General features: G+C 41.5%; 2 protein-coding genes and 1 long non-coding RNA gene across 10 annotated transcripts in view; 1 reads left to right on the forward strand and 2 right to left on the reverse strand.

Annotated features, from left to right (window-relative positions):
- Nucleotides 1-24,215, forward strand: part of LOC147653086 (uncharacterized) — an 88,941-nt gene that overhangs the window by 5,862 nt on the left and 58,864 nt on the right. The window contains exons 1-2 of one of the 8 annotated variants that reach the window (XR_015286641.1): nucleotides 5,154-5,208; nucleotides 6,029-6,145. The exons of 1 other annotated variant lie outside the window; for it this stretch is intronic. Coding sequence is in view for 1 of the 7 variants with exons in the window: in XM_086888322.1 (XP_086744448.1) it covers nucleotides 5,181-5,208 (28 nt within the window). In the remaining 6 variants the exon portion in view is untranslated. Of the gene's footprint in view, nucleotides 1-5,126; nucleotides 5,209-6,028; nucleotides 6,146-15,939; nucleotides 15,991-22,048; nucleotides 22,228-24,215 lie in introns of those variants that run through there. 6 more of the 8 variants (XR_015286644.1, XR_015286645.1, XM_086888322.1 and 3 more) reach the window with 6 other exon arrangements.
- Nucleotides 8,621-14,302, reverse strand: LOC111927753 (uncharacterized). Its single transcript, XR_002863742.2, has 2 exons — nucleotides 14,215-14,302; nucleotides 8,621-8,778 (listed from the first exon to the last, which is right to left on the reverse strand). It is a non-coding gene; the product is annotated as an uncharacterized LOC111927753 (long non-coding RNA).
- The window catches only part of TET2 (tet methylcytosine dioxygenase 2), a 70,998-nt gene continuing 66,750 nt past the window's right edge, over nucleotides 19,968-24,215 (reverse strand). The window contains exon 10 of the mRNA XM_086888294.1: nucleotides 19,968-23,672. Within this exon, the coding sequence (XP_086744420.1) occupies nucleotides 22,249-23,672 (1,424 nt within the window). The 3' untranslated portion in view covers nucleotides 19,968-22,248. The remainder of the gene's footprint in view (nucleotides 23,673-24,215) is intronic.

Genomic DNA, 24,215 nt, shown 5'->3' on the forward strand with positions numbered 1-24,215 from the left:
ATTTGCAGTACCTTTTTTCTGAATGTATATGTAAAGCATCCTTGTTTATTTCATGAGGCTATTATGATATATATACCCTGCTGGTTTCTTGTGAAAGACTGCTATGCTTTGGTAAAAGAGCAGTAGGATTTTATGAATCTGAAAGATCTCAAACAAGTTGGTTGTGAGCTCTGCATTTTTTCTTGAAAAACACACACCAACAATCCTCCTCAAAACACAAAAGACATTAAAAACAAAGGTTATTTTCTCATTGGGGAATTTTAAATGTTCAAACCAAGCAGCTGTTTTTTCAGCTGTTGCAGGTATTAAACAACAGCAAGAAAATCCTCTGCTATGACCTGTCACAGGAAATAATCCTTTCTTGATGATGCTGAACAGCTGGGTTCATTGCTTCTCCTGCAATAGTAATATTCAACTTCTCGACTTGTTACCTGCACAATGACTCGTCAAAATTTTAAGCCAATGGTATAAAATATGAAATAATGAAATTGCAGATGTTTAAGTGCATCCTTGGGGTTCATAAATTATGGGAGCTATAGGGATTTGTTAGGAATGAATTAGGTGTTTGGAAGTGAGCAACTTTGAAGATATTTTTGCTTTATTAGAAATGCTAAATGCTTTTGACCTTTCTCCCCATTGCAATGCAAGTGAACACCTAATAACACCAGTTCAATTTTGATGGTTTTTTTTGTGATAATAAATAACATTTACTTTCCATGGTGATACTTTAATTATGCAAATCAAATTCTCACTAATGGATTTTTTTCAGACCACATAAATCTGGAGTGTAATTTGTTTTTTACTAAATAAGTCAGGCTAAATGCAGCACTGACAAAGGTGGGCAGATGTATTTTGGATCCTCTGTTTAACTACATCTATGCTGGGTAATCACTTAGGGAAAAAATAAAACAAAAGCCAGAAAGCCAAAACAACTTGTGGTCTCTATAAATGTTAAGAAATGGAAATAATGATTGGAATTACTGTGGTTTCTGTTGTTATTGTCAATAAGGGAACTGTTGCCAACTTATTTCACTTAACAAATATCAGTGGATCCAATCCTGAAAAATATATTTTGGGAATATCCTGTAGGCTTCCTTTACTTGGAGACCAACATTTATTTCTAGCTTCAATCTGCTTATTGTTTACATTAAAATCTTCTTTGTATGGTCAACATAGTTAAAAACAAGCAGATTGGCTTCTGACTTCTGCATTATCAACGTAAGAATAATTGCAATCACAAATAAAAAGGCAGGAAATAACTTGCATTACTTGAAAAAGAACACACAGCTTTCATGTACACAGATTTTTAAGGTTAACTACTTTCCCTTCTCTTTCTCCTGCTTTTAAATCAAAACGGAATCCTTTCTCTAAAAAGCACCAAAAACTTGGGAACAAGCAAACCACCCCAAAGCTGAGAAGCAGGCAGTGATCAGTAATTGCTGGTAAAAACAAAAATGGACTTCTGCTATGTCATTTCTAGAATCATATTTTTGAATGGTACAGTGATTGAATGGTTGCTGCATTACAGAAATAAAAGCATAGGACTGCACTGAGGCAGAGCTGCCTGAGCCAGACAGACCAGAAACAGTGCACTGCAGAGAGGTGCAAATTCAAGTACGTGGCAATATGAAGTAATTTCTGCACACCAGCCAAAGTCACTTCAGCTGGATGAGGGTCTAGAAGATAATATGAGAAATACAGGGTTGTGAGGAGGAGACTCGGGAGGAGTGCAGTGCTTAGCACCATCCTGTATATGTTGAGGGTCCTGTGATAACCACAAAAGGTGCATTTGAACAGAGAAGATAAGATGTCTTCCATACTATGCTTGTACTTTACCATCTTTTTGGCATTCTATGATATTATAAAGAAAATTAGGGTGTAAGAGCATGAGACGCCTTAACGAATCAGTAGGTGAATACCAGTTCTTTGAAGATAAGCACAATCTGGCTCAGAGGCCCTTTTGATTATCCAACAGCAATTTGATCTTGTGCTCTGTTGGTTCAGTGATTTGACACACGGTGCTGGCATTGTTATTTCGGGTGTTTTATGTAAACCGGTAGGAGCTGGTTTATCCTGTTTAGAGTGTAAGCTAGTTCTCCCAGCTGAACCTAACAATTCCATTACAGTGAGTGCTTTCCTTATTTATCCCTGAACTCTTAACTGTGATCACAAACAAAGTATGATAACTGTCTTTGACATAAGGTTGTCAGGCTTTCCTTTATGCAAGATGAGATACTGCCTTGCCTGGCTTTGGATAGTTGTTCCCCATTATTGTCAGAATTTAAATCTTTTTAGAAAAGGATGGTAGTATTTGAAGAACCACCATTATTTGGGTGGTTCTCAGGCTGCAATCCTGAATTGCTGGTTGGCCAAAAAACATGGGAAGTTACAGGCAAATTATTAGCAGATACACAGTTTAAGCATTGTTTCTTATTGGGAAATTTTAATAAGTAACAGGGAAGCAAGCAAGGCCTTGGATATTGTTTGTTTAATTTTCTGAATGAAGAGATAGTCCTATGATTTGTTTATGTCTGGGTTGTTGGGAAGCACTGTGCTTGGGCTCTGTTCTGGTGAGCCTGATTATCATGGACATGAGATGCTGTTCTGCCTCTGATCCAGAGCATGAAAGTCACAAGCACTGGTCTGCAGGAAGAACTAATACAGCTTCTATTGCAGCCTGCTTGTGGCCATCTAAATTTGGAAACTCTATGATCCTTGGTTTTCATACATAAATCCTTGGACTTGGACATTCCTGCTGTTGCCATTGTCAGAAACACCTTTGTTTTTTTCTTCATGGCTAAGTGCCGTGGCACGTCTGTGTCACCTGAGCCATAAGTAGGCTTCTCTCCCTGCAGTGCTCCATCTAAGCAGCTTCCAGACAAGTCATTTTACACAATGGTTCAGAGTGTTCAGTTCTCCAATTTCTGAGGAAATTCGGCCCTTGCAAAACTGAACAGATGGATCTGAGTTCCAGCATGTAGACACGGAACTATGTTTTATTCCCACATCCTGAATGAGTGCTGTAACCGCTAAGGAAGGGCAAGGAAACTGCTGCTTCCTCTGCTCATGCTGTGTAGTAGAGATGTTGCCCTTCCTCATGAGAGCAAAGGGGTAGGCAGGGCAGAGCTCAGTATGCTGAACTGCAGATGAAAAGCAGGGCCTCCTGATGCCCTGCAGGAGCAGCCTGAGCCCCCCGACAAGGGGGAGGTTTAAGGAGCGTCTCCCTCCTCAGAGCTCCCTGGTGCCGAACCAGCTCGTGTTGCAGAGAGCAGTTTGCATGGATTGCGCTCTCTCCCGCACATTGCATGGGGAACTCGCTGAAATCACAACTGTTGCTTCTCCTGCAAAATCTGAAGACTGCAATACTTTTATGTCCTTTTGTGCAGCCCTGCTGTGCCACAAACCTAGGTCCACAAATAGATTAACAGCTTGTTCCTTAGGGGACATTAACACCACAACACTCTGGAAATACGTGCTTGTACAGAGGAAAAGTAGCATTTGGCACTGCTTTCTTCCCAAACCTTCCTCCCAGCAGGCTGCATATTAAATATACATTAACTCCCCCAATAACTACACAATTATGACAGTTGAAATAGAATTAGAGGAGCTACCATAAAGCCCAGACCCCATGTCCCACCTTCACCACAGGCTGCCAGCAGAGCAGCCATCAGCTGTGATTTGCATCTGTGCAATTGTTTCTTCTCTGAAAGGAAAAAACAAAAAGCAGGCTTGCTTGCAGACAGCTACCCTGAAAAGCTTATCAGTCACAGCAACAGCTAGGAGATATAGCCAGGGCAGCTTCTAATGTGTTCATCACCATGCTCTTAGAAGCACAGGACACACAGCACTGACAATCAGTTCCTTGCATCTCCTTGCACTTCAGCTGCTGGTGGGTTGTCTACCAGCTGTTACAAAAAGTAATACCAGCTGTAGCATATCCAAAGGCTGCACTGATATTTTTGTCAATCAATTTCTTAGTCTATTTGTATATAGAGTACACAATAAAATAGTCATACAAGAAAAAAACAGTCCACTTTCTCTAGAAAGCTCTAAGCCACCTGGGATGGTCCAACACCCAGAATCCTGTGATATATGCACTAGCATAATTCAAGAATAAATGGCATCTTTCTCTTGAATAACCAACATGCTTAGCAGGAGAAATAAGAAAAACTGTCTTCAAAATACCTGGTGTAATACACTGGCATTTTCAGAGGTTGATTTGGACTTTCAGCATTTGTTCTGGTAGCCCTAACTCAGAAATTTCAGTATATTGTATTCATTGTTTTATGTGGATCCCTTCTTTCTAAGCTAAGACCAAGCACCAAGGCAGTTAGAGTTTAAAAGATAATAATGTCTTTAGTAATAAGCCCAAGACTCCAATTTTTAAAAAATGTAGCTCTAACCCATTTGTTGCAAATTATGACTTTCTGTGTTTGCAGTGCTGTGACTATGCCGATTCCTGACGTGGGCTCATTAATAGATTATTTCCTTGTTAGCTGTAGGTAAAGCTTTGACCTAGAGCTGATTAGGGAAAAGAACTTCTGTATCTATTATCTTTTCTCTCTCATAATTAGTATAATTATGGTTCTGTGCCCCAGACAGCAGTCTCAGACAGTCTGCTATGGAGCCACAGAAACCGTCTGGACTCCCAGAATGGGAGTTTGCTCTTCAGCAAGGCATAGCTGGGTTCTGTAGCGTCAGGAAAAAGCTGAATTACACCATTACATGCAAAGTAACCAAACCAGTACAGAGAGATTTCTCTTCCTCCCCACCCAGTTAAATCAAATTAATTGTGAGGAATGCAAAAAGCAAGTTTTGTCATTTCCACTTTTTTAAAGGTAAACTGGCACACCTATGAGACAGAATCAGTCAAGTGCACAATATTTCAGTTTCTAGGTGAAAATGACAGGTGTTGTTGGAGGAGAGCACCCAGCTGAAGCTGCTCTGGTTTTGACACAGTACTACAGCTTTTTAGTAACATGTTCACCTGCTCTCCATTAGCTGACAGGAGGGTTTGCAGCTGGGCAGAGTGGGTGTGACTGGGACTTGTTTGGCACTGGACTGGGGGCTGCTCTCCAGCAGTGAGGGGAGGGTTTTTCCTTCCCAGGGTGCACCTGCTGCCTCTTAAGTGAGGTTACAAAATAAGAGCAAATGAGGGGTGGCCTCTTTCAAGGTAGATCATGGCAGCTTTTAGGGGAAAACAAGTAGGTGAGTTCAGTTTAGTACCTACCACTGGTGTGTGTGGAAGGCATTGAGCAGTGTAACTGGCAAGAAATCTTGAAGCTTAAAATTGGAAAGTTTTTATGAGTGTGTTGGAGAGCAGTAACAACTGTCTTTTCTGTTGCCTCTTCCCCCTCCCACCATGTTTGCACCTCAGAGTATGCGTTACTCTTCCTTGTAGTGTGACTGCTCTGACAGGATTTAACAGGACCTTTTCTTTATGGCCTTGGATATCATTGCTCTGGTGCTTTGGAAGTGTAATTCCCATCATGAAATGGCAGCTATGCCTGACATGCAAAGCTCAGGAGAAGGGGAAAGGAGATTATGGTAGTAGGTAATTGTGAGGAGGCAGCAATTTAACTCCTTCCTTGGTCTCAGGGCTTGGGGTCTCTGCCTTATGCCTTACAGTGGAGTTTTACAGTGAGGTAGAAACAATTGGGTGTTCAGTTGAAGAAGCCTTCATCCAATTTTTTATTAATCTTGCAGCCTGAGAGATTTGTAGTCTGAATGCCTGTATCTGAAGTGAAGCTTTCTCTGAATGGAGGTGTAGTGTTTCATGCTCTTTGCCATATAATGAGAAATGTATGAGCAGCCACTGGAAGAGAAATCTCAGGCTCTGGAATACTGTTAGCCTAAGTGTTAGGATGCTTTCTTGGGAACTAAGAATTATAAAATTGGATCCCCCTCCTGATTAGAGAGGGTTTAAGGCCTAATCTACCACATCTCAGCTAAATGCCAAATTAGTCATGGTTTAGAAGCAATGATTCTTGCCTTTAAAGTAGAGCTAGAGGTGGTTTTTTTTAATCAGAGGATGTGCATCATAGACCAGTGATGCTGCTTCTACATAAAGACCTGAAGGTCCCCGGGAGGCTGGGCTCTGCCACTTCTGCATGTCCTGAGGAACCTGATTGTCTTTGAATTTTGGGTAAGCTCAGTGATTCTGTTGACACAGTCCCAAGTTCCACTCAAGGCCTAGTGTTTGGTTAGACCCTGCAGTGCTACCTGTGAAGTTGCTTGAATCCCACTGTGGCTGAATTCCTTGTTGTTAGCACTGTAAGAAAAGTAATCACTGAAGCATGTGAAAACACTGTGTAATAAAGCACCTGGTAACTGACAGGGGATAGTTGGATTTTATCTTTTTGGTTGATTGTTTTTACAGTATGACTTCCAAAAAAGAAATTTAAAAAACCCCATTAAATAAAAACATAACACAGCTGGAAAATGATAAAACCACTCTGGGTTGTGCTGTGGTGTAACTATCCATGTTCCTTCTGTGCTCCACATATGATAAAATAGCCTGGGAGAGGGTCTATACTTTCCTCCCAAGCTCCTTGCCTAGAGGTGTTCTGTGAGCAAACCCAAGGATGGGCTGTGATGAGGGGTGTGGCATCTGTTCTGGTTTGATGGGGGAGGGAATGAGTGTGAGACTGTGATTAAGGCTCATCTGATGGGCCGTGAGAAAGTGAAAGGCTTGTCTGTGTTGTCCCTGGAAACTGAAAAGGACTTTTGTGATGTATGGACAAGTCTGCTCCTGCATTTAACATTTTTCAGACACTGATTAAATGCTCTTACACCTAATGTTTTTTTCTGGGTTGTTTTGGTTTTTTTTTTAATCCAGCATTGGTAAGACTGTTTTGTTAGTGTAATAACACATTTTGGAAGTAAATATGTGATTGAGTACAAGAGCTCGTGTGTTTAAATTAGGTTGGTGTCTTGGGGCCCAAGAAAATAGGTAAAACCTCCTGTCAAGGGGAATGATGCCATTAAATCCTGGGTTACTGAAGAGAAATCTGAGATGCTGCCTGCATGAGCAAACATTTCAGGTTTCAGCTAGATCTTTACTAACTTTGGGACTGAGTTCCAGTTAAGAAGCAAGAATTAGTTGATTAACTGGCTGCTACTGACCTTTCTCTCTGTTTACTCACCCTGTTAATGCTCTCTGTGCCTTACAGAAGGAATCACAGCTTAGGTTCTGATCCTGTGGAGCTTGCAAGCATTTACTTTGCAGGGTGAAACCTCTCCCTTCAGCTGATAAGGAGCACTCTGTGTCAGCAGTGTAACTATTCAAAGTGAGCTCCTGGTTGGGCAGGGTGGAGACTTGGGAGAGCTCATAAGCAATGGTATGTCCCCGTTCCAAAGGGGACAAGCCCAGTGTGAGCAAGGCTGGCACGGAGCAGGTGAAGGAACCTGGTGATCTTACACTGTTTACACAACCTACTGCTAGTTGACCAAATAAATAAACTTGCCTGCTGACTGTATCCAGAATGAGTCAGGCCGTTTTACAAGAGGTCTGTTTTGGCTACAGAAGTGTAGGTCTTTTCTTCTTGTGAAAGATATTTAAAAAGAGTTGGGCTGTCATGCTTCCAATGTGTGAGGAGGTTCTGGAATTTTCTCCTTGGGTTTCCTCCTGTTTGCTAGTCACATTAGAGTATATTATATTTTTCCTAGACTTTCTGAATATAATTTATTTTTATTAACTATCCAGTCATCATGCCATCTTCCAGCCCAAGGGAATTAGTCATCCCCAGGTCCATTTTAACTTTCTCATTTTCAAGATGTCTTAAAATCAAAAATTTTAAGTTTGGGTGTGGCTTCCCTGTGAGAGTACTTGAAGAGATTGTTGTTCACTGACTTTCCTTTCAAAGTATCTGAAGTGAGTGACTCTATTTTTCATATTTTTTGCTTCTGTTAAAAGGGAAGATGTGAAAGGGTCACAATGCACATCAATGAATTTTGAGTCCTATATAGCATCTTGGTTTAAATCCCATTCCTTGACACTTTGTGAGATAAGCTTTTTTATTAATTTTCTTACAGGTATTCTTTTTATAATACTGTTTTCTGTAGGCATGGTAAACAGGTTTATCGAGTTTCTGTGAAGGGGGGTAGAGGGGATTAAACAAAACGAGAGGAGGAGAATGAAGAGAGCTCATAGGTATGATTCTTCTGGAAACTCTGACAAGCACTTTGGTGGCTGCAAAAGCCTGTATGATGTTCCCTTGTAGAGTCCTCTGTGAGCTCCTGTTGATGGTTGAAGGCTTTTGTTCATTTCCTGGGATTCATATCGATGGCCATAGTATTAAAGATCCACGGCAGGAAAATGTCATGACGGCATAAGCAGGTTTGGGCTTTTTTTGACTGATGGAAGGTAGTGCACAAGCATACAATTTATTAAAATATGCCACTGTGAACAGAAATAGCACAATGATAAGTAGAATTCACCTGATAGTTCTAGGAATGGCTTTTTATTTTTGCTCTTTAAATTACTTTACCAGCTGATGCTGTTGAGTCAGAGTGGTGAGCCTGGCATAAGAGGGGACAGCTCTGAAAGGTTCCTGTGAAGCTGCAGTTACAGTGCAGTGAAGTTTAAATGTCTGAGATTATTGAAATGAGGAAAACAGGATTTCTTAGAAGATGTAAGATGTCTTGTAACTGATGCATAAAAGTCTGAGTGTCCCAAGCAGAAGTAACAGCCTGGGAAATGGTGTTTACTAATGACCCTCCTTCTCTGTTAGGAGCAATCTGTTTCCAACCTGTTGTTCAAATAGATCTCTTCAGCACCTGAAAATGGATGCAAAGAAGGAAATCTTCAGACCCCTGGAGGAATTTGCAGGCTGCAGAAACTCCCAGAGCCCTGCATAGAATTGAGAGGTTTTTGTGGTTTTTATTGATGTCCTGGTAGTCCTATGCTACAGCTCTGAAAACTGAATTCTGGCTGCCGGGATCAATTTCTCTGCCATTCCCATGAATACACTTTACACTGAGGTCAGTTCCCAGGGGTTGCTCTGTAGGTAGTGCTGTCTGGTCATGGTTTGTGTTCAGGTCTCTGCTTATGAGGCCCATGGAGAAACCGGACACTCAGGAGGTTGCCTTTACAGTGTAAATGATCCTCTTTGTCTCTGCCTGACTCCTGCGGCTTCTAACAGGCAATGATGAAATTGCATCCACAGCAAAAAACAGTCAGAGTTTCTCTCCTCAGACTGTCCTCCCTCTCCTTCCCCTTTCTGCGTTATGCCAGAATTGTGCTGTTTATCACTATTTCTGTTACAAGGGTTTTTTTTCTTTTTCTCTAAGGAGAATATTGAATGAGATGGAGTATTTTCCTTTTTCTTTCTTTCAAGCCAGCCTTTCCTCTGTCCCATACAATCCACTCAGAAATCCCCAATCCATGTCTTACTGTGACTGGTGGCAGTTACCAGATGGTGCTTCTGGTTCAGTGTTGCTTGTGTGCATCTTGGAGTAAAAACTCTGGTGAGCCTGGCTGGTGTTGTGCAAACACCGCCCAATTGTTGTACTGCTGACTAATGGGTAAGGGTGAGGGCAGTTCGCTCGTTTCTGTCTCAGTTCTTACACCTTCTGTGGTCATTCTGTAGCACTCTGCAGAGTGGCTGCATTGTCTTGCCTTGAACTTTCCCACAAATTCTATATCCACTGGCATCTTAGTGCTTTCAAACTTTATGAATTGCCTTTTGGGAAGGACCTTTGGAGAACTAGGCTGTTGCGAGAGTTTGTTGGATCTTAAAAGGGCAAGAGGGTCAGAGCAGCACTGTCTGAAATGGCTTTCACTGGCTGAGCTCAGCCCTGTAAAGCAAGGCTCTGAGAAAGCTCCGCATTTCATAACCAGCTCCCAGAATCTATACTACTTATATCCCAAAACTTAGATTTTGCAGTGTAGCTGAACTGTTTTGTGAGCAATCAAAAATTGTATAAAAAAAGGTTTACTTTGTAAATCTGTAATTGGGGAGGGGGGAGGAAAAAGAAAGCTGTTTCAATAAGTATGGAAATGGATGTTACTGTAGTCTGATGCACACTTAGTCTGCACTCAAATACTTCTCTAAGTGGCCAGCTGAGTGTTGGCTAGTTAATGTGAACTGTTAAAAAGAAGTTGAAGTACCTGTTTATATTCCAATAATCAGACGGCTTTCCAAGGATTTCAGCATGCATAGCTTGAAACCTTTTAAGGTTCCAAGAGTTTGTAGTGTATTTGGTCACGTATTTTCTATAGACTTCAAGATTTACTTCATTCTTTTGCAGAATGTTCTGAATTGGAAGGGACCCACCGTGATCATCAAGTCCAGCTCTAAAGTTGAGGGCCCTTCAGCCACAGTGATGGGAGGGGTTTCCTTTCTGCACATATGGATTTACACTGGAGGAAGAGAATTTCAGTGTCTTCACCTCTAATTATCTTACCCCAATGGGCCAAAAAATGTATTTGAGTACAAAACACCTCTTGCCCTATGGCCATTTGCAATCCCCATCAGCTCTTTGAGGTCACCGATGATGCATTGGGATGGGGCCTTTCTGCCTGTAGAGCTGTCAGCCAGTGGCAAGATGCACTTTTCAGCTTGACATTTGGGGCAGTTCACTGCAAGCTGGTAAAATTTGCATGGGGGGCTGTTTCATGCTGTTATTTGCAAGCAAGGGAATATGGTGTCCCTGTAATACTGAGAGCCAGTTCTGTTCACTGCTCTGGCTGTTGAGGCAGCTACAAGCATGGTTGTTGAATTGTGTGGCACTTCTTCAGCTGAAAGTTTATTCTGGCCAATGGGGTTTGTTTTTTTCTCCATGCCTGAACTTGATGTGATTAGAATTGGAAAGGAAACCATTTTGTATGGACTTTTACTGGAGAAAAAGCAGTAAGTAGATCTGCAAATCTGTTTCTGGGGATTTTTAGTGTTTTGGGTTGGGATTTTTTCTGTTCAGCATCTTTCCAATCTTTTGATGATGCACATAGGATTTTTTGGGTCATAGTGAAATAATTGATTGATCATATTATGAAAAATCAACAAAAAAGCTGTCAGTTTTGTGCTGCCTACTATGTATGCAGTGATGGGTTTGACTGCTCAGCATTGTGAACAAGAAGAAAATACCTTGGGGTGCCCAATTATAGTAGCAGTGAGAGGAAATTCAGAAGAGTAATTTTGGCTTCCTTCATTGCCTTTATGTTGGCCTCTGAGCGAGTGGCTGTTCCACTCCTTTCAGATTTCACAGCAGCAAGAGCACTAATGGCAACTCTGTGCAATCCTGACTTCTCATGTCTATGAGACTGAATCAATGCTTTTCCTTCCACATTTAGTAAAACAATTTTACACGCACACTGAGCAGCTATTCTTGTCTATACCTGCTTTGAGGTGGGCTAGATGAGCTGGAAGATTTTATAGAAGGCCATCTTTTCATTTATTCTCCCTCACCCACCCTTTTTCTTTTTTTTTTTTTTTAAATAAACTGCTTGACAGTGGAACAGTTCTCAAAAGGAGGTACTTTTAAAGCAAAGTTGAGGAAAAGCCAAGTGTAAGTGTTTTAATAGGACTTGCCTCATAAGAGTGGAAGTTTAAAGCAGGAAAAAAGAAGGTTAACATAAACAGAAAAAAAGCAGTTGAGCTCACTCAGTTCAAGAATACAAAATTCAGGTGCTGGTACCACAGTACCTGAACAATTGAATTGATAATGTGTTTATTGCTGTAGCATTCCCATGTGGTTTGGAGCAGAACCTTTTGGAAAGGAGCTATGACCTAGAAACTGAGTTTAGGGGCTTGGATACCTAAAGTAGGTTCTAAGCAGAGTTTAGATGCTGAAATCCAGACTGCAGTCTGTGTATTCCCTGTTCAGTCACAACTTACCCTTGGAGGTGAGGAACTGCCCTGGCATCCAGCCCTGACATCCAGCTGCATTTTTCTTTTGTACCTACCCAGGACTGCTTAGAATGGGAGTCCTACAGCACAGTTCATGGGGAAATGTGGCTTGACCCCAAAATGAAGAGTTTCTTTGCCTAAGTTGTGATCAAAGTACACTCCTTGCTCGGGGGAACCAAGCTCCTGACAAGCATCACACCTCTGTTCTGGCTGCTTTAAAATTGTAGCTGGGAAAGAAGAGAGCCTACAGGGGAAGGTGCTTGCCTGTAGAGAGGAAGGCAGGGGTCAAGTGCGATTTCTGAGCACCATCTTTTAATATGCTGTTTAATATTAACATCACATCCATAAGCAGAAATGAGAACAGGCAGCAAAGCTCTTCCTTCCCATACTACAGAGTCATGCTTCCCTTTAGGCATAGTTCTCTCCCTCTGGCCCAGCACATGCATTATTATAATTTGGATTGAGTGGCAGGAGGAATCCCTTTCCTGGAGGAGAGGCATGTCTTGGACTAATGCTCTTTCCCTGCACTGAAGGCTTGAATCTCTTCTGGCAATCATTTAAAAATGATGACCAGGCTTCCTAACAGGAACCCAGCTGCATTTTGGAAGATTTTGTGTATGTGTGTGGTAGGCAAGAGGTCTCTTTCCAGCCTCTGTGGCAAGAGGTTGTGTAATGTGTAATCTGTCTTTTTAAGTGTAGCTGATTGATCAGTGTTAACTGAACAGACAAGCTGGTTTTTTCTCTTTTTTTTTTTTTTTTTTTCCTCTTTTGCAGGAGTTGTTTGGGAATACTTGCTAGCAGCAGGGCCTTCCATGGATCAAACTGCTCACTGCTTGGTCTGTGCTTTAGAGGCAAGCAGGCAGGCATCATGTATGCAGCAAACCTTTGGTTTGTTTATCAGCACAAGCGTAACCCCCGCTAAAAGAGGGCACTGGCTTTCCTAGGGTGACAACCCATAGCTTTCTCTGTAGAAAGGTCTTCACAGTGTAACTTAACAGCCATGTGTAACTTGTAGTTATCAACTGACAGCAAATTTCTGTCTTAGGAGGAAGAAAGTGGCTTCTAATTAATTAGCTAGCTAGTTAATTGTTATCTGTACCTGACCTTATGCATAGGGAGGAATAACCCCAGGCACCAGCACAGGCTGGGGGCTGACCTGCTGGAAGCAGCTCTGCAGAGAAAGACCTGGGTGTCCTGGTGGAGAACAAATTGTCCATGAGCCAGCAGTGTGTTCTTGTGGCCAAGAAGGCCATTGGTATCCTGGGGTGCATCAGGAAGATCAGTGCCACAGGTCAGGATGTGATCCTGCCCCTCTGCTCAGCCCTGGTGAGGCACATCTGGAGTGCTGAGCCCAGTTCTGGGCTCCTCAGCACAAGAGGGACATGGAGCTCCTGGAGCAGGCCCAGTGGAGAACACAAGGGCCATGAGGGGACTGGAGCATCTCTTATGAGGAAAGGCTGAGGGAGCTGGGCCTGTTCAGCCTCGAGAAGAGACAACAGAGAGGGGAACTCAGTGTTTATAAACACCTGGAGGGAGGGTGTCAAGGGGATGGAGCCAGGCTCTGCTCAGTGATGCCCAGCAATAGGGCAAGAGGCAGCAGGCAGAAACTGATGCACAGGAAGTTCCACCTGAACATGAGGAAGAACTTCTTTACTGTGCAGGTGACTGAGCACTGGAACTGACTGCCCAGAGAGACTGTGGAGTCTCCCTCACTGGAGATACTCAAGAACCCTCTGGTTCAAGCAATTCTGTGCCGTGTGCTCTAGAATGACCCTGCTTGAGCAGGGAGGTTGGCTCAGATGAGCCACTGTGGTCCCTTCCAGCCTGACCCATTCTCTGTGACTCTGTAATATGTATACTTAGCTGTGTATCTGGGTAGGTCTTTAGTGCCTAGCTGCAAATGCAGAAGAGAGCACGTAGAAATACTTGCTGGATTCATGGAAACTTGTTCTCTTCAGACTTTGTGAAGTTTTCTTCTTTCCCTCACACAGAAAAACAAGTGTGTTTTTCTGGGGAGAGTTTGAGAATGTGTAACTAAGCTGCTCGCCTGGCTTTCCCAAGGAAGCAGCTGCTGCTGTGCAGCAACAGAGAATGTAGTAGAGGAGGAGGCAGCACTGCTTTCTTCATGTAACAGGCACAGCTGCAGGAGATCTGAAACTTTGTGGCTACACTTGACCTGGTTTCCTTGTCAAAAGCACATCTGGTTTTCAATTTGATTTAACTTGGAAACTATGTTCTGCCTGTGCTGGGGCTAGGAGTCCTGAGATGCAAATCTTTCTGTAAAATGCCAGTGTGTTGCTGCTGGGAAAATTACCAAGAGAACAGATCTAAATGTTGTCTCGATAGTCCTATGAGAGAGGCTCACCTTTGTCTTGTCACCTTACGTGGCTGGGCTTTGTGCCTGGCAATTTGAGTGCTCCAGGAACTGTCAGACTTCCTTCTCCTCCCTGTACTGCTTTGATTTGGCTGGTATCACCTGGCATCCCCTCACAGCAGCATTGTCTTAATACAGGTGACTTTCCTCTGTGCTAGTATTTCTTCACAATGCCTGGCTTTGTGGGCAAGAAGAGCCCAGAGTGTCCTCTGTGATGCACGAGCACTGTGCCACGGACTTGGTCACTGTTTTCCCTGGAGCAGCTCAGCTGAGGAGTTTCTGCAGCTTGCCAAAGGCTCCTGCAGGAGCTGGGGCAAGGTGCAAACACGCTGCTCTTAGTTGCATCCTGTTCCAGAGGTAGTGGAATTCTTTTATGCAAATGAGCAATTATTTTCATCTAAAGCACTGGGAGAATAAATGCCTGTGAACTGCAGCCCTCTGAAAAATGCTTGCTTGCTTCTGGTATGGAGAGTGTTCACAGAAGAGATGAACAGAGTGCAGATTTTCCAGGGTTACTGATTATAAGACTGTATAAATTCCTGAAGAGCGGGCAAGCCTGAGGTTTTAAAATTCTGCCTTATACATAATATAATCTCTTCCAGTATCCTGTTTTAGGAAGGCAGTGTGGATGCTACAAATATTATAATACAGATCAAATAATTGGAGTCTGGATATTTTAAACCAGGGCCTGAACTGAAGGGCTGTCATGCAAAACAAATGCACTGGGGTGGCAGTGGAGGATTGAACAGCTAATAGATGTTTTCCCTTTGCTTGACATCTGTCACCTTCCCCAGTGCCAGCCCTTCCTCTGTTTATAGCAAACCATTTGCTCCCATTAATTAGAACTGGATTGCTGCCATCTGACCAGCTTTGTGCCTGTGCAAATGTTAACAGAGCCAGGACTACACAGGTGGGGAGAAGGGCCAGTCAGAGGAGATCTGTTACATCTGTTTGGGGAGGGATAGATGGGGGGAAATGCCACCCCCCCTATCCAAATCAGGCACACTGGCCTACAACAATAATTGAAATGCAGACTGAGAGCCCCAGGATGCCACTTTACCCAGCCCTTTTCAGAGCAGACTGCACTTTAAGCCATCCCCTCCAGTTAAATCTCTTTACCAAAGTGGTCTGTATGAGGCCTTAGATACAAGAAGATAATGGTGCTGTCATTTTTACAAATAATCACAACAGGAGCAGAAAAATAAGAGGAAGATGATTATGCCTGAAAGTGCAATGAGGTTCCAGTTGCTAATGCAGTGGAAACTAAAAGGAAGCTGAACCACAATTCCAAGCTGCTTCTGCCAGGAGGGCTTTTCTGCTGTGATTTAGGAGTGTACAGCTGTGTTGCCATGATGTTAGGAGGAAATGTACCTACCCAGGGATGGTTTTCCTTGTGTAAAATACTATGAAGATGAAGTATTTAATGTGGTAGTTGAAGCAAGTCTTGAGTAGGAGAAATGGGTTGTAAAAAGAAAAATCCCTGCAAACCCTCCACTGTGGCTGCCTCCAGCAGTGATGTTCTGCTTCTGCAGAGACCATGAAACAAGAGGGTGGCACTGGTTTTAACACTGAGGATTAAACTCCATCTTAAAAGGACACAGAACAGCAGGCTTCCCTCACTCCTTCATATAATGGTGGGAAGTATTTCATTGTGATGTGGGATGGAGGGGGTTGATGGGATGTGTTTGTGTGTACCCTGAGTACTTCAAGCCTTTTAGAATGATGATGATCTGAATCTGTTCAGACATGGAGGACCTGAGTGCCAAGGTTGTGAGTACTCCAAACACCTGAACTAATGGCAAAAATGGTTTTGAGGGAGAAAGAATATGCCTTATTCTCACAAACTTGCTAGGAAGGAGACTTTTAAGTCGAGTAAAGAGATTTGTAAATAGAAAATCTTTGGGGATGTTTTTACAGTATGTTGTAGGAAGTATGCCATTCCCTTCTCCATGGATCCTTCTTTTATATTCCCCTGCATGAACAGGGCCCCTGGCCCCCCACTCTGCTGCAGTGACAGTGGTGTTTGTCTGGGGCTTAAGTGCCCCATGTTGCAACATCCACGTCAAGTAAGCAGCTTCCAGCTTCAGTGTTCTCCCAGCGGAAAGGACAACAGTAGATCTTGAACAGACCTCTTCCTTCTTTCTCATGTTCTTGCCCCCAGTGCAAAATTTTTCTTCCCTCTAAAAATGAGCATTTTTTGCTTCTTTAAATCACCAGAACTTTCTCTCCTAATGACAGATACTCCCTTTGCTGGTTAGAGCTGAGACAAATAAAACATAGAGCTGACTTATCTCCCAAGTTCTGCAAGAATTTCTCCTAGCACAATATTTTCCCTAATTAAATTAATTTAGGGGATCATTTACAGGTCATAGTAAATGGACTCACAATGCATACATAATGCAAAGCATAGTTGGAAAGCAGAGTGTCTCAGAGTGATGCAAGGACAGTGGTCATTGTGGCTCATGGGTTGGTGGGGATGGACCCATCAGTCCTCTAAGACAAAACATGCCTCAAAATTATTAATTGTGTCTGCATTAGGTAAGCAGTGTAACAGAACTTGACAGGTGCATCTTTTTTTCAGGAAAAAGAAATGTTACTGTGTCAATTAAATAGCAGACTATTAATTTGCTGCTGAGATGACATGTGCCAGTTTTAGTATCAGCGCTGCTGGATTACCTTTGCAGGTTTGGGGTGGCACTTGTCACACAACTGTAGAAGTAGTGGAGAGCTCTGCTGGCAGGGCCTGGCTCTTGGGAACAGCCTAAGGGCAAGAGAACGTGCTTTTCTGTAGGTTCTGTTTTGCAGGCAGGGTAAACCACAGGGCTCATGTTTAAATCCAAGATCTTGTTCCTCTGCTTAGAGCTTAACTTGAGTGAAAAGATTTGGGCTTTTCTAAATTTTTTTCTATTTGAAAGTGTGTTGAAAATGTGCATAATGACCAAATGAAATAGTTTCTTGACAAACCACCATTGCCCATGACTTAATCCCAGCCTTCTGTAAGTGGCTTTGCTTCTCCAAGGGAAGCTGTTGTGTTCTTACTTTCATCTTTTTTTGTGTTGGATACTTTTCCATATGTCTGAGCATCATTGCTTGTTGCTCTTAATTTTTGCTTGGCATTTGTTCACCCTGATTTGGCTTGCCACCACAGGCTTTCCAGTCATTCCCATTAGAAAGCTGCATTGTCCTGTGAGATATAAAAAGGTGGGAAATGACAGAACAGATAGGGAAGTGAAGAGAAAAGGTGAGGCAGAAGCTACTTGGGTGTTCAGCTGGGCATCCCCAGTTGTAACCACTGTATGGGGGCTACTGCCAGTGGTTTGGCTGGTGATGGTGAGCGGTGCCTTGTCACGGCCCCCTGGGGAACAGGAGCAAACTGCCCAAGTCTCAGGAAGAGCCATGGCAAGGTCTGGTTTGACTTCTCTGTGGTCTTGGCTATGAGCACATTGTGCCATGTTAGCACCTCTGGAATGAGATCTCTGGAAAGGCACTGAAGAAATTATGTTGAAAGGGATCCAGTGGGGATGTTCATTAATGGCAGGATTCTTTCCCAAGGAAGGCTAAAGGGCTGTGAGAGCTCAGTTAAAGCCAGTGCATCCATCTGTTCAGCTGTCTGATGCAGGAAAGTACACCTGTGCACAGAAAAGAGCAACATTTGGCTGCTGCAGGGTGCTAGCCTGTCTCAAGACATTCCCATCTGGGAATACACTGAGAGCTGGGGGGAACATTGCCGAGTGCTGAGTTTTTGCCACATTCCCAAGACACTGAGTGATCTGAATGTGCATAGCAAGGTGTGCGGTGTTGATGGATGGGGTGACCAGTGCTGGCACAAACTCGGACTCTTAAAAAAGGAAGCTTGAGAATTCTTGCAATTGTCACAGAAACATTTTGCAACTGTGGAGAGAGCAATTTCTGCCTTTTCCCTCAGAATAGGCTATTTCAGAATTCAGTCCTGATATCCCCCCTGAAGTTAAACAAAGGGACCAGGAGAACAAGGTTTTGTGTGATGCCTCCAAGAATGTATGTCCTGGTATTTATTCAGACACACTTTCTTACTGCTTCTGCTTTTCTCTAGCTTCTGAGTGATTTAGATTATACCTGTGGTTTTTGGCTTTTATAGTTTTGGGGTTTTTCTTGGTCACAGAACAATTTAGGTTGGAAAAGAAACTTTAAAGTCATTAAGTCCAACAGTAAACCTGTACTGCCAAGTCCACCACTAAACCATGTCCCGAGGTGCCACATGTACAGGTCTTTTGAATAGCTCTAGGGATGGTGATTCAACCACTTCCCAGGACAGCCTTTTCCAATCTTACAACCCTCTTGGTAATGAAATTTTTCCTAACATCTAATCTAACCCTCCCCTGGCACGATGCTATTTTTTGGAGCATCCCACCATTTGGGAGTGATTTGAAATAAAGTAGAAAGATTCTTAACCTACAGTCTCTTCTTGCCCATAAAAATGCCTCCCTCCTTTCCTGTAAACACAGATTTTATGGAGCAGTAGCCTGGGCTCAGCAGCCTGTGTCCCAACCTCTTAGAGGTAAGAGTCAAAGCAGAACTAGGAATAAATATGGGGCTGAGGCTTCCTGTTTTGGAGTCCCTAGTGATACACTTTGTTTGAGCGTGATGCCTGCTCTGTGGTTAGCTGGTAGAAATGACAAGGAAAGACAAGTTTCTGCAAGACAGACTTAGAGTGCATTAAATAAATATAAATTTTATTAAAAACACCCACATCTCAGCGTTATCAGGAATGATATAATAATAAACAGCTTTCAAATAACCTGCATTACATTACAATACTTACAGTATTTATAACCATCCTCGGATTCTTTTTATAGACATACCAAACATCTCATGAAAATGAATGAAACTAAAGTAAAAAAAAAGTAGAACATAAGCATAGAAAATGCACACAGAAGTTCATTACCTTAGTGTCAAACTGCTAAAGTTTCCTACACAAGTTAACCACTAGCTTTAGAAGTGAACTTTTTACTGCTGTGCGTCAATCAAGATGAAAAATTCATTCAAGTAAAGTTGACAACTCTCAGAAGCATCTTCAAGTATGGCTATAGTCAACCTGATAATCCTATACAAGCAACTCTGTCTTCTTTGTCATTCATTCCAACTGAGGCAGGGCTCTGTACACCAAAAATTACAGCTCAGGTATTTACAATACAAAACTGATTCTCCAACTAAGCTTCCTGCTCCTGCTGCCAGCAGTTTGGCAAATGACGGTGCATGGTATATTAACCAAACATCTACTATGGATTACGTGAATTATATAGGATTAAAAAAAAAAAATCACCAAAAGATGAAGATATATAATGATTTACTTAATCTGACATATAACCGTCATTTTTTTTTTTTTTTTCAAAAAGGCAAAACTTTCGTTTCAATGAGTGGATAAAGTCACAGACTGAGAAAAAACAAAATTGTCATAATAAATACTTGACCATTAAACCCAAAGGCCTCCTTTGATTTACTTGAGTTAGGTTGTGATTCTGTTGGATAGAATTTATTTCGACCGAACTTAATCTTACAGTATATTGCACAAGATATAGCTGGGACATGGAGGTTTGCATGTTTAGGGAAGCCCTTGTACAGACTGTACCTTTTTATATTTTATTTTATTCATTACAGTATTTAAGAAGCCTTGTTTAGAGAGTGACTTGAACAACTCTAGCAAACAGTCACTTGCCAAACCCCTGACTTACATTTTTCCCTTTAATCAGCTCAGTGCATTCTACTTTCTTTTTGTTTAATCATTTGAAACAGTCAAAACATTCTAGATCTCTTAAACACTTCTGTTACAATAAAGAGCTAACAAATTTACAAAATTAGTTTTAGTTACACAATACATGTACAAGAAAAATAAGAGAAGGGATTCAAAAGAAAAACATTAAATCCCTGAAAAAAACAAAAACCCCAAGAATAATATATTTAACCTACAACAGCTTTACATACACACAGATGACACATTGGCATAGGAGAACATGAGCTGAAATATCCCTGAATTTTTAGAACCAAAAAGAAAAAAAAAAAGAAAAAAAAAAGTTGAAGTTCAAGTTATACTTGCTAAAATGTCAAGTATCAAGAGTTTTTTTTTTTTGTTTAGTTTTTTGTTTGTTTTTTTCAAAGGCTATTGGGGGAAAAAGATGGTATACAATATATAAACTTTCACACTCAGTTCAATATCCTATTGCCAAACTAGTGTTGAGGTATATGACAAGTAGGAACATCACTCAAACCTTTTAATGTATTTTTAGCTCACATTATGATATATTTGTAGCAGGCTGAGTAGCACCATGATGTGAATTCAGCTCAAAACCCAAATATATATAGATTTAATATTTTTACAGTACTAAAATACTAAAGCATTGCGTTAAAAAAAGTTTTGTTTACAATTTAATTTACTATACAACTCTCCTGCTTTTTTTTTTATTTTTAATAGAAATTATTGATTTAAAACCACCACAGCAAGCCAGCTGCCTATTTTTTTTATCTATTAATCAACGGAATCGCACAGAACTAACCCTGTTTCATTCATCTTATGTAGGCATCAGTCTGCTCTGTCTTTCTGGAAAAGAGGCCACTTGCACCAAGAAATGACTTGCACCACAATGTACATAATTATCAACACAGAAGCAGTTCTGCCATTCCATAGTGGGAGCGCAAAGATCTCTAGAAACAGCAGAAGCCCAAGCTAACTAGGTGTAGTTTGTTGCATGCTGCTAATTATTACCTGTGGTTAATATAAAATTATTTCCTTAAAACTGTACATATTTGAGCAATGAACTTGTCATAATAATTGTAGAAAACAGTTTACAGTATAGCTGTGTGAGATGAGCACCAGAAAAAATGTGTTTTGTGTACTTAAGTATTCCCTTATATCCAGTAAGCCCCATTTTTACCATAACTGACTGTATTAAAAATGGATATGTAGCCCACTAGCTGATGCATGGCTAAACCAAAAGTATTTAAAAGCTTTTTTAGTTTAAAAAAATTATCTTTGCATTTTAAAATCAAAGTAAACTCTTCTTCTTTTTTTTTTTTTTTTTTAATGTCTTAGTACCTTAGCATTGTTCAAGTTGCCAAGCTTAGGTAGACAAAGTGCTTTCGAAACACTATTTAAAAAAAAATATCTCTCTCTTTTATTGTCCTTTTTTAGGACTTGACTGGATGAGCAAAATCCAGAGGTCTTTGTAATTCCCATATGTTAAAAAGTAAGCTTATTTTAACACCAGGTAACTTCAATACATACATGAATGAAAAGGTCCTCCCAGTTGCTGAAGAACATTTGACTGTATCATTGACATTTTGTTATAAAGGCATTAACTGTTTGACTGATAAAATAAAGACACCATTCTCTTAAATAGCACCATGGTTTTAGAATATTCAAACAAATTCAGTGTTTTGCTGTCTATTTGTCTTATACTTATCTACTTTGTTAAATAAAATCAAAAGGCTATTAAGATTACAGTAAAAACTGCATGTTAAAAAGCCATAATTCCAGTATTTCAGTACATCATAGATTCAGCACCAGATGTTATTTTAAGATTCCTGCAGTTGTAATACTACAGTATTATTTTTTAGGGTTTTTTTTTTTGCTCCTGTTCCATGACTATGCAAACTTGATGACATGAAAAGTGGCCACAGATGTGCAAAACTGTAAGGAAAAAAAAAAATCCATTTGCAGGTTATCTCTTTCAGTAATAGAGCCAGTGTTTTCCAATGTAACTTGTGAAATGGTTTTGGTTGTGTTCTGTCCTTTTTTCTTTCCTTTTATTTTCTTCTTCTATTTTATTGTTGTTTGTTTGTTTTTGCATAGGATGCTTTGGTCTTGTTTCCTACATGCCATCTGTGACCACTTAAAAATCAGTGGAAAACACGTGCTCTAGTGAGATTTACCTCTTTTTGCTGGTGTGCCGAGGCTTTTTCAACCGATGAGTTCTGTCCACGAAACCTAAAGCACTACTACCCTAGTGACAAGATGTTTTTTCAAATGAGGTAACCAACCAAGGTGTGAAGTCAGATATATCGGTTGTAAGGCCCTGTAACCCGTGTAAAGGCATATGGAGATGTAGTTACGGTGGAGTCCGTGGTGACCGACAGTGTCCTTTGTGCCAGGGACTTGATGAAGCGCAGGTACGTTGGCTCAGAGGGCTCGTGGGACTCCGCAGGCTCCCGCTTGGCTTTTTTGCCATAGGATTTCTGAGGCACGTAGTCTGGGCCATACTTCTCACATTCCTCTTCTTTCTCTCTTGCCTTCTCAGCCATCTTTGCCTCCCACAGAGCCAGACCGTGTTTTGGCTCATTCATGCTCTTGTGCTGGTAAAATACAAGGGATATTCTGGTGGGATGGTTCCTGTTGGGATTTTTTAAGGGAGTCGTTGCGTGGAGCTCGCGTTTTGCACACTCTATGAGAATTGACCCATGAGATGGAGCAACTGCCACTCCTCCAATTTCTGGATCCAGAAAGTTCTGCTCACTATCTGACCAGACTTCATCAGGATCCTCTGCTTTTTCTGGATTCAGCACGTCAGTTTTATCTAAACCACCCTGGGGAGTTGTCCTGTCATGATTTTGACCTGGAAGCATGTTAGACAAGCCATTAACTGCATGTGAAATAATCTCATTATCCTTACTTTGGAGATGCAGTGAATTAGGAGGACCACTAAACATACTTGGAGCAGAATGGTAGTCATGTGATAAATGTGGAGGGGGTTGAATGTGATGATGTTCACCTGTTTTACTCATGGAGGCATAGTCCATGTTTGGATTACTCAGATTAGATTTTAACCTTGAGGCAACCTCCATAAAATGGCCATTGGCCTCATGGGTTGAGTAAGAGGAAAATGACCCTACGTGGTGTAAATTTGGTCTAATGGTGCAATTACTGAAGGAGTCTACCTGCATATTTTGGTTTCCATAATTCAAGTACTTGGGACCAAAACTCTGGTTATTCCCAAACCTATGCTGGTATAATGTTTGAATGGGTGGTAGACTTAGTTTAGACATATGGTCTTGGCTCTGGCAACTATACAAGTCCATGTGCTGATGCTGGGAAGAGTAGGAGCCCAAGTAAGAGGGGCAGTTGTCCATAGCTATGTTTCCATTGCATTGGTAGGGGGGATATTGGTTATTTTGACTTAAAGATCCTGAATAAGGGTTCATTGGACTGGAAGAATTCAAATAAGACCCCGCAGACTGTGATGAGGTTGTATAGAGGTTCATGGGATTGGACCCTCCATATGGATCTGAAGTGTACAAAGAGTTTGGATAAGCACTGGCTGGATTAGGCAACCTTCCATAGAGATTTGCAGAACCTGAACCCGAGTAAGAGTTAATGGGATTTGACTGAGGGTTGTTAGGGAGAGAGTGCTGTGGATGTTGTTGCTGCTGCTGCTGCTGCTGCTGTTGTTGTGTGGCTGGTCCTGAAAGACGTAAAAGATCTGTAGATGTAAAAAGGAAAAAACAACCACACAACAAACAGGCTTTTAAAAAAAGGCCCCAAACCAGCCAACCAACCAACCAACCACCCAACAAACTGCATACATTATATGAAATTTCTAAGATAAGTAGATTCATTTACAAGACCCTCCCTTTCTAATATCTCAAACACCATCCTTTAAGAAGCTGAGTAAATACTAAGGCTACTCTTCCTCTTTGGCATGTATCCAACAAGATCAGATGCTAGTGGCAGTGAGGAAAAGAGGACAGTGCAGACTGTTCTGAGTCACATGCACAAAATCCAAAGATTTGAATTATCTTTTAAGTACCCCATGAAATGGAGCATCAAAGTGCTCCCAAACAGCTGTGCACAAAGTGACTTTCTTTTCCCCAAGAATAAATAATTCGTCTCATCTACATGAATAGAACTGACTACAAGAAGTGTTCCTAGCAGTATGTTAAAAACAACATTCACTGATAGAACAGTGCACATTAACTGAAGACATGAGAGCAAAAATACCATTCATTAAAGTGCAATGGCATCA

Source organism: Cyanistes caeruleus, chromosome 5 (genome assembly GCF_971803275.1).
Source record: "Cyanistes caeruleus chromosome 5, bCyaCae1.hap1.1, whole genome shotgun sequence".
In the NCBI taxonomy this organism is placed as follows: Eukaryota; Metazoa; Chordata; class Aves; order Passeriformes; family Paridae; genus Cyanistes; species Cyanistes caeruleus.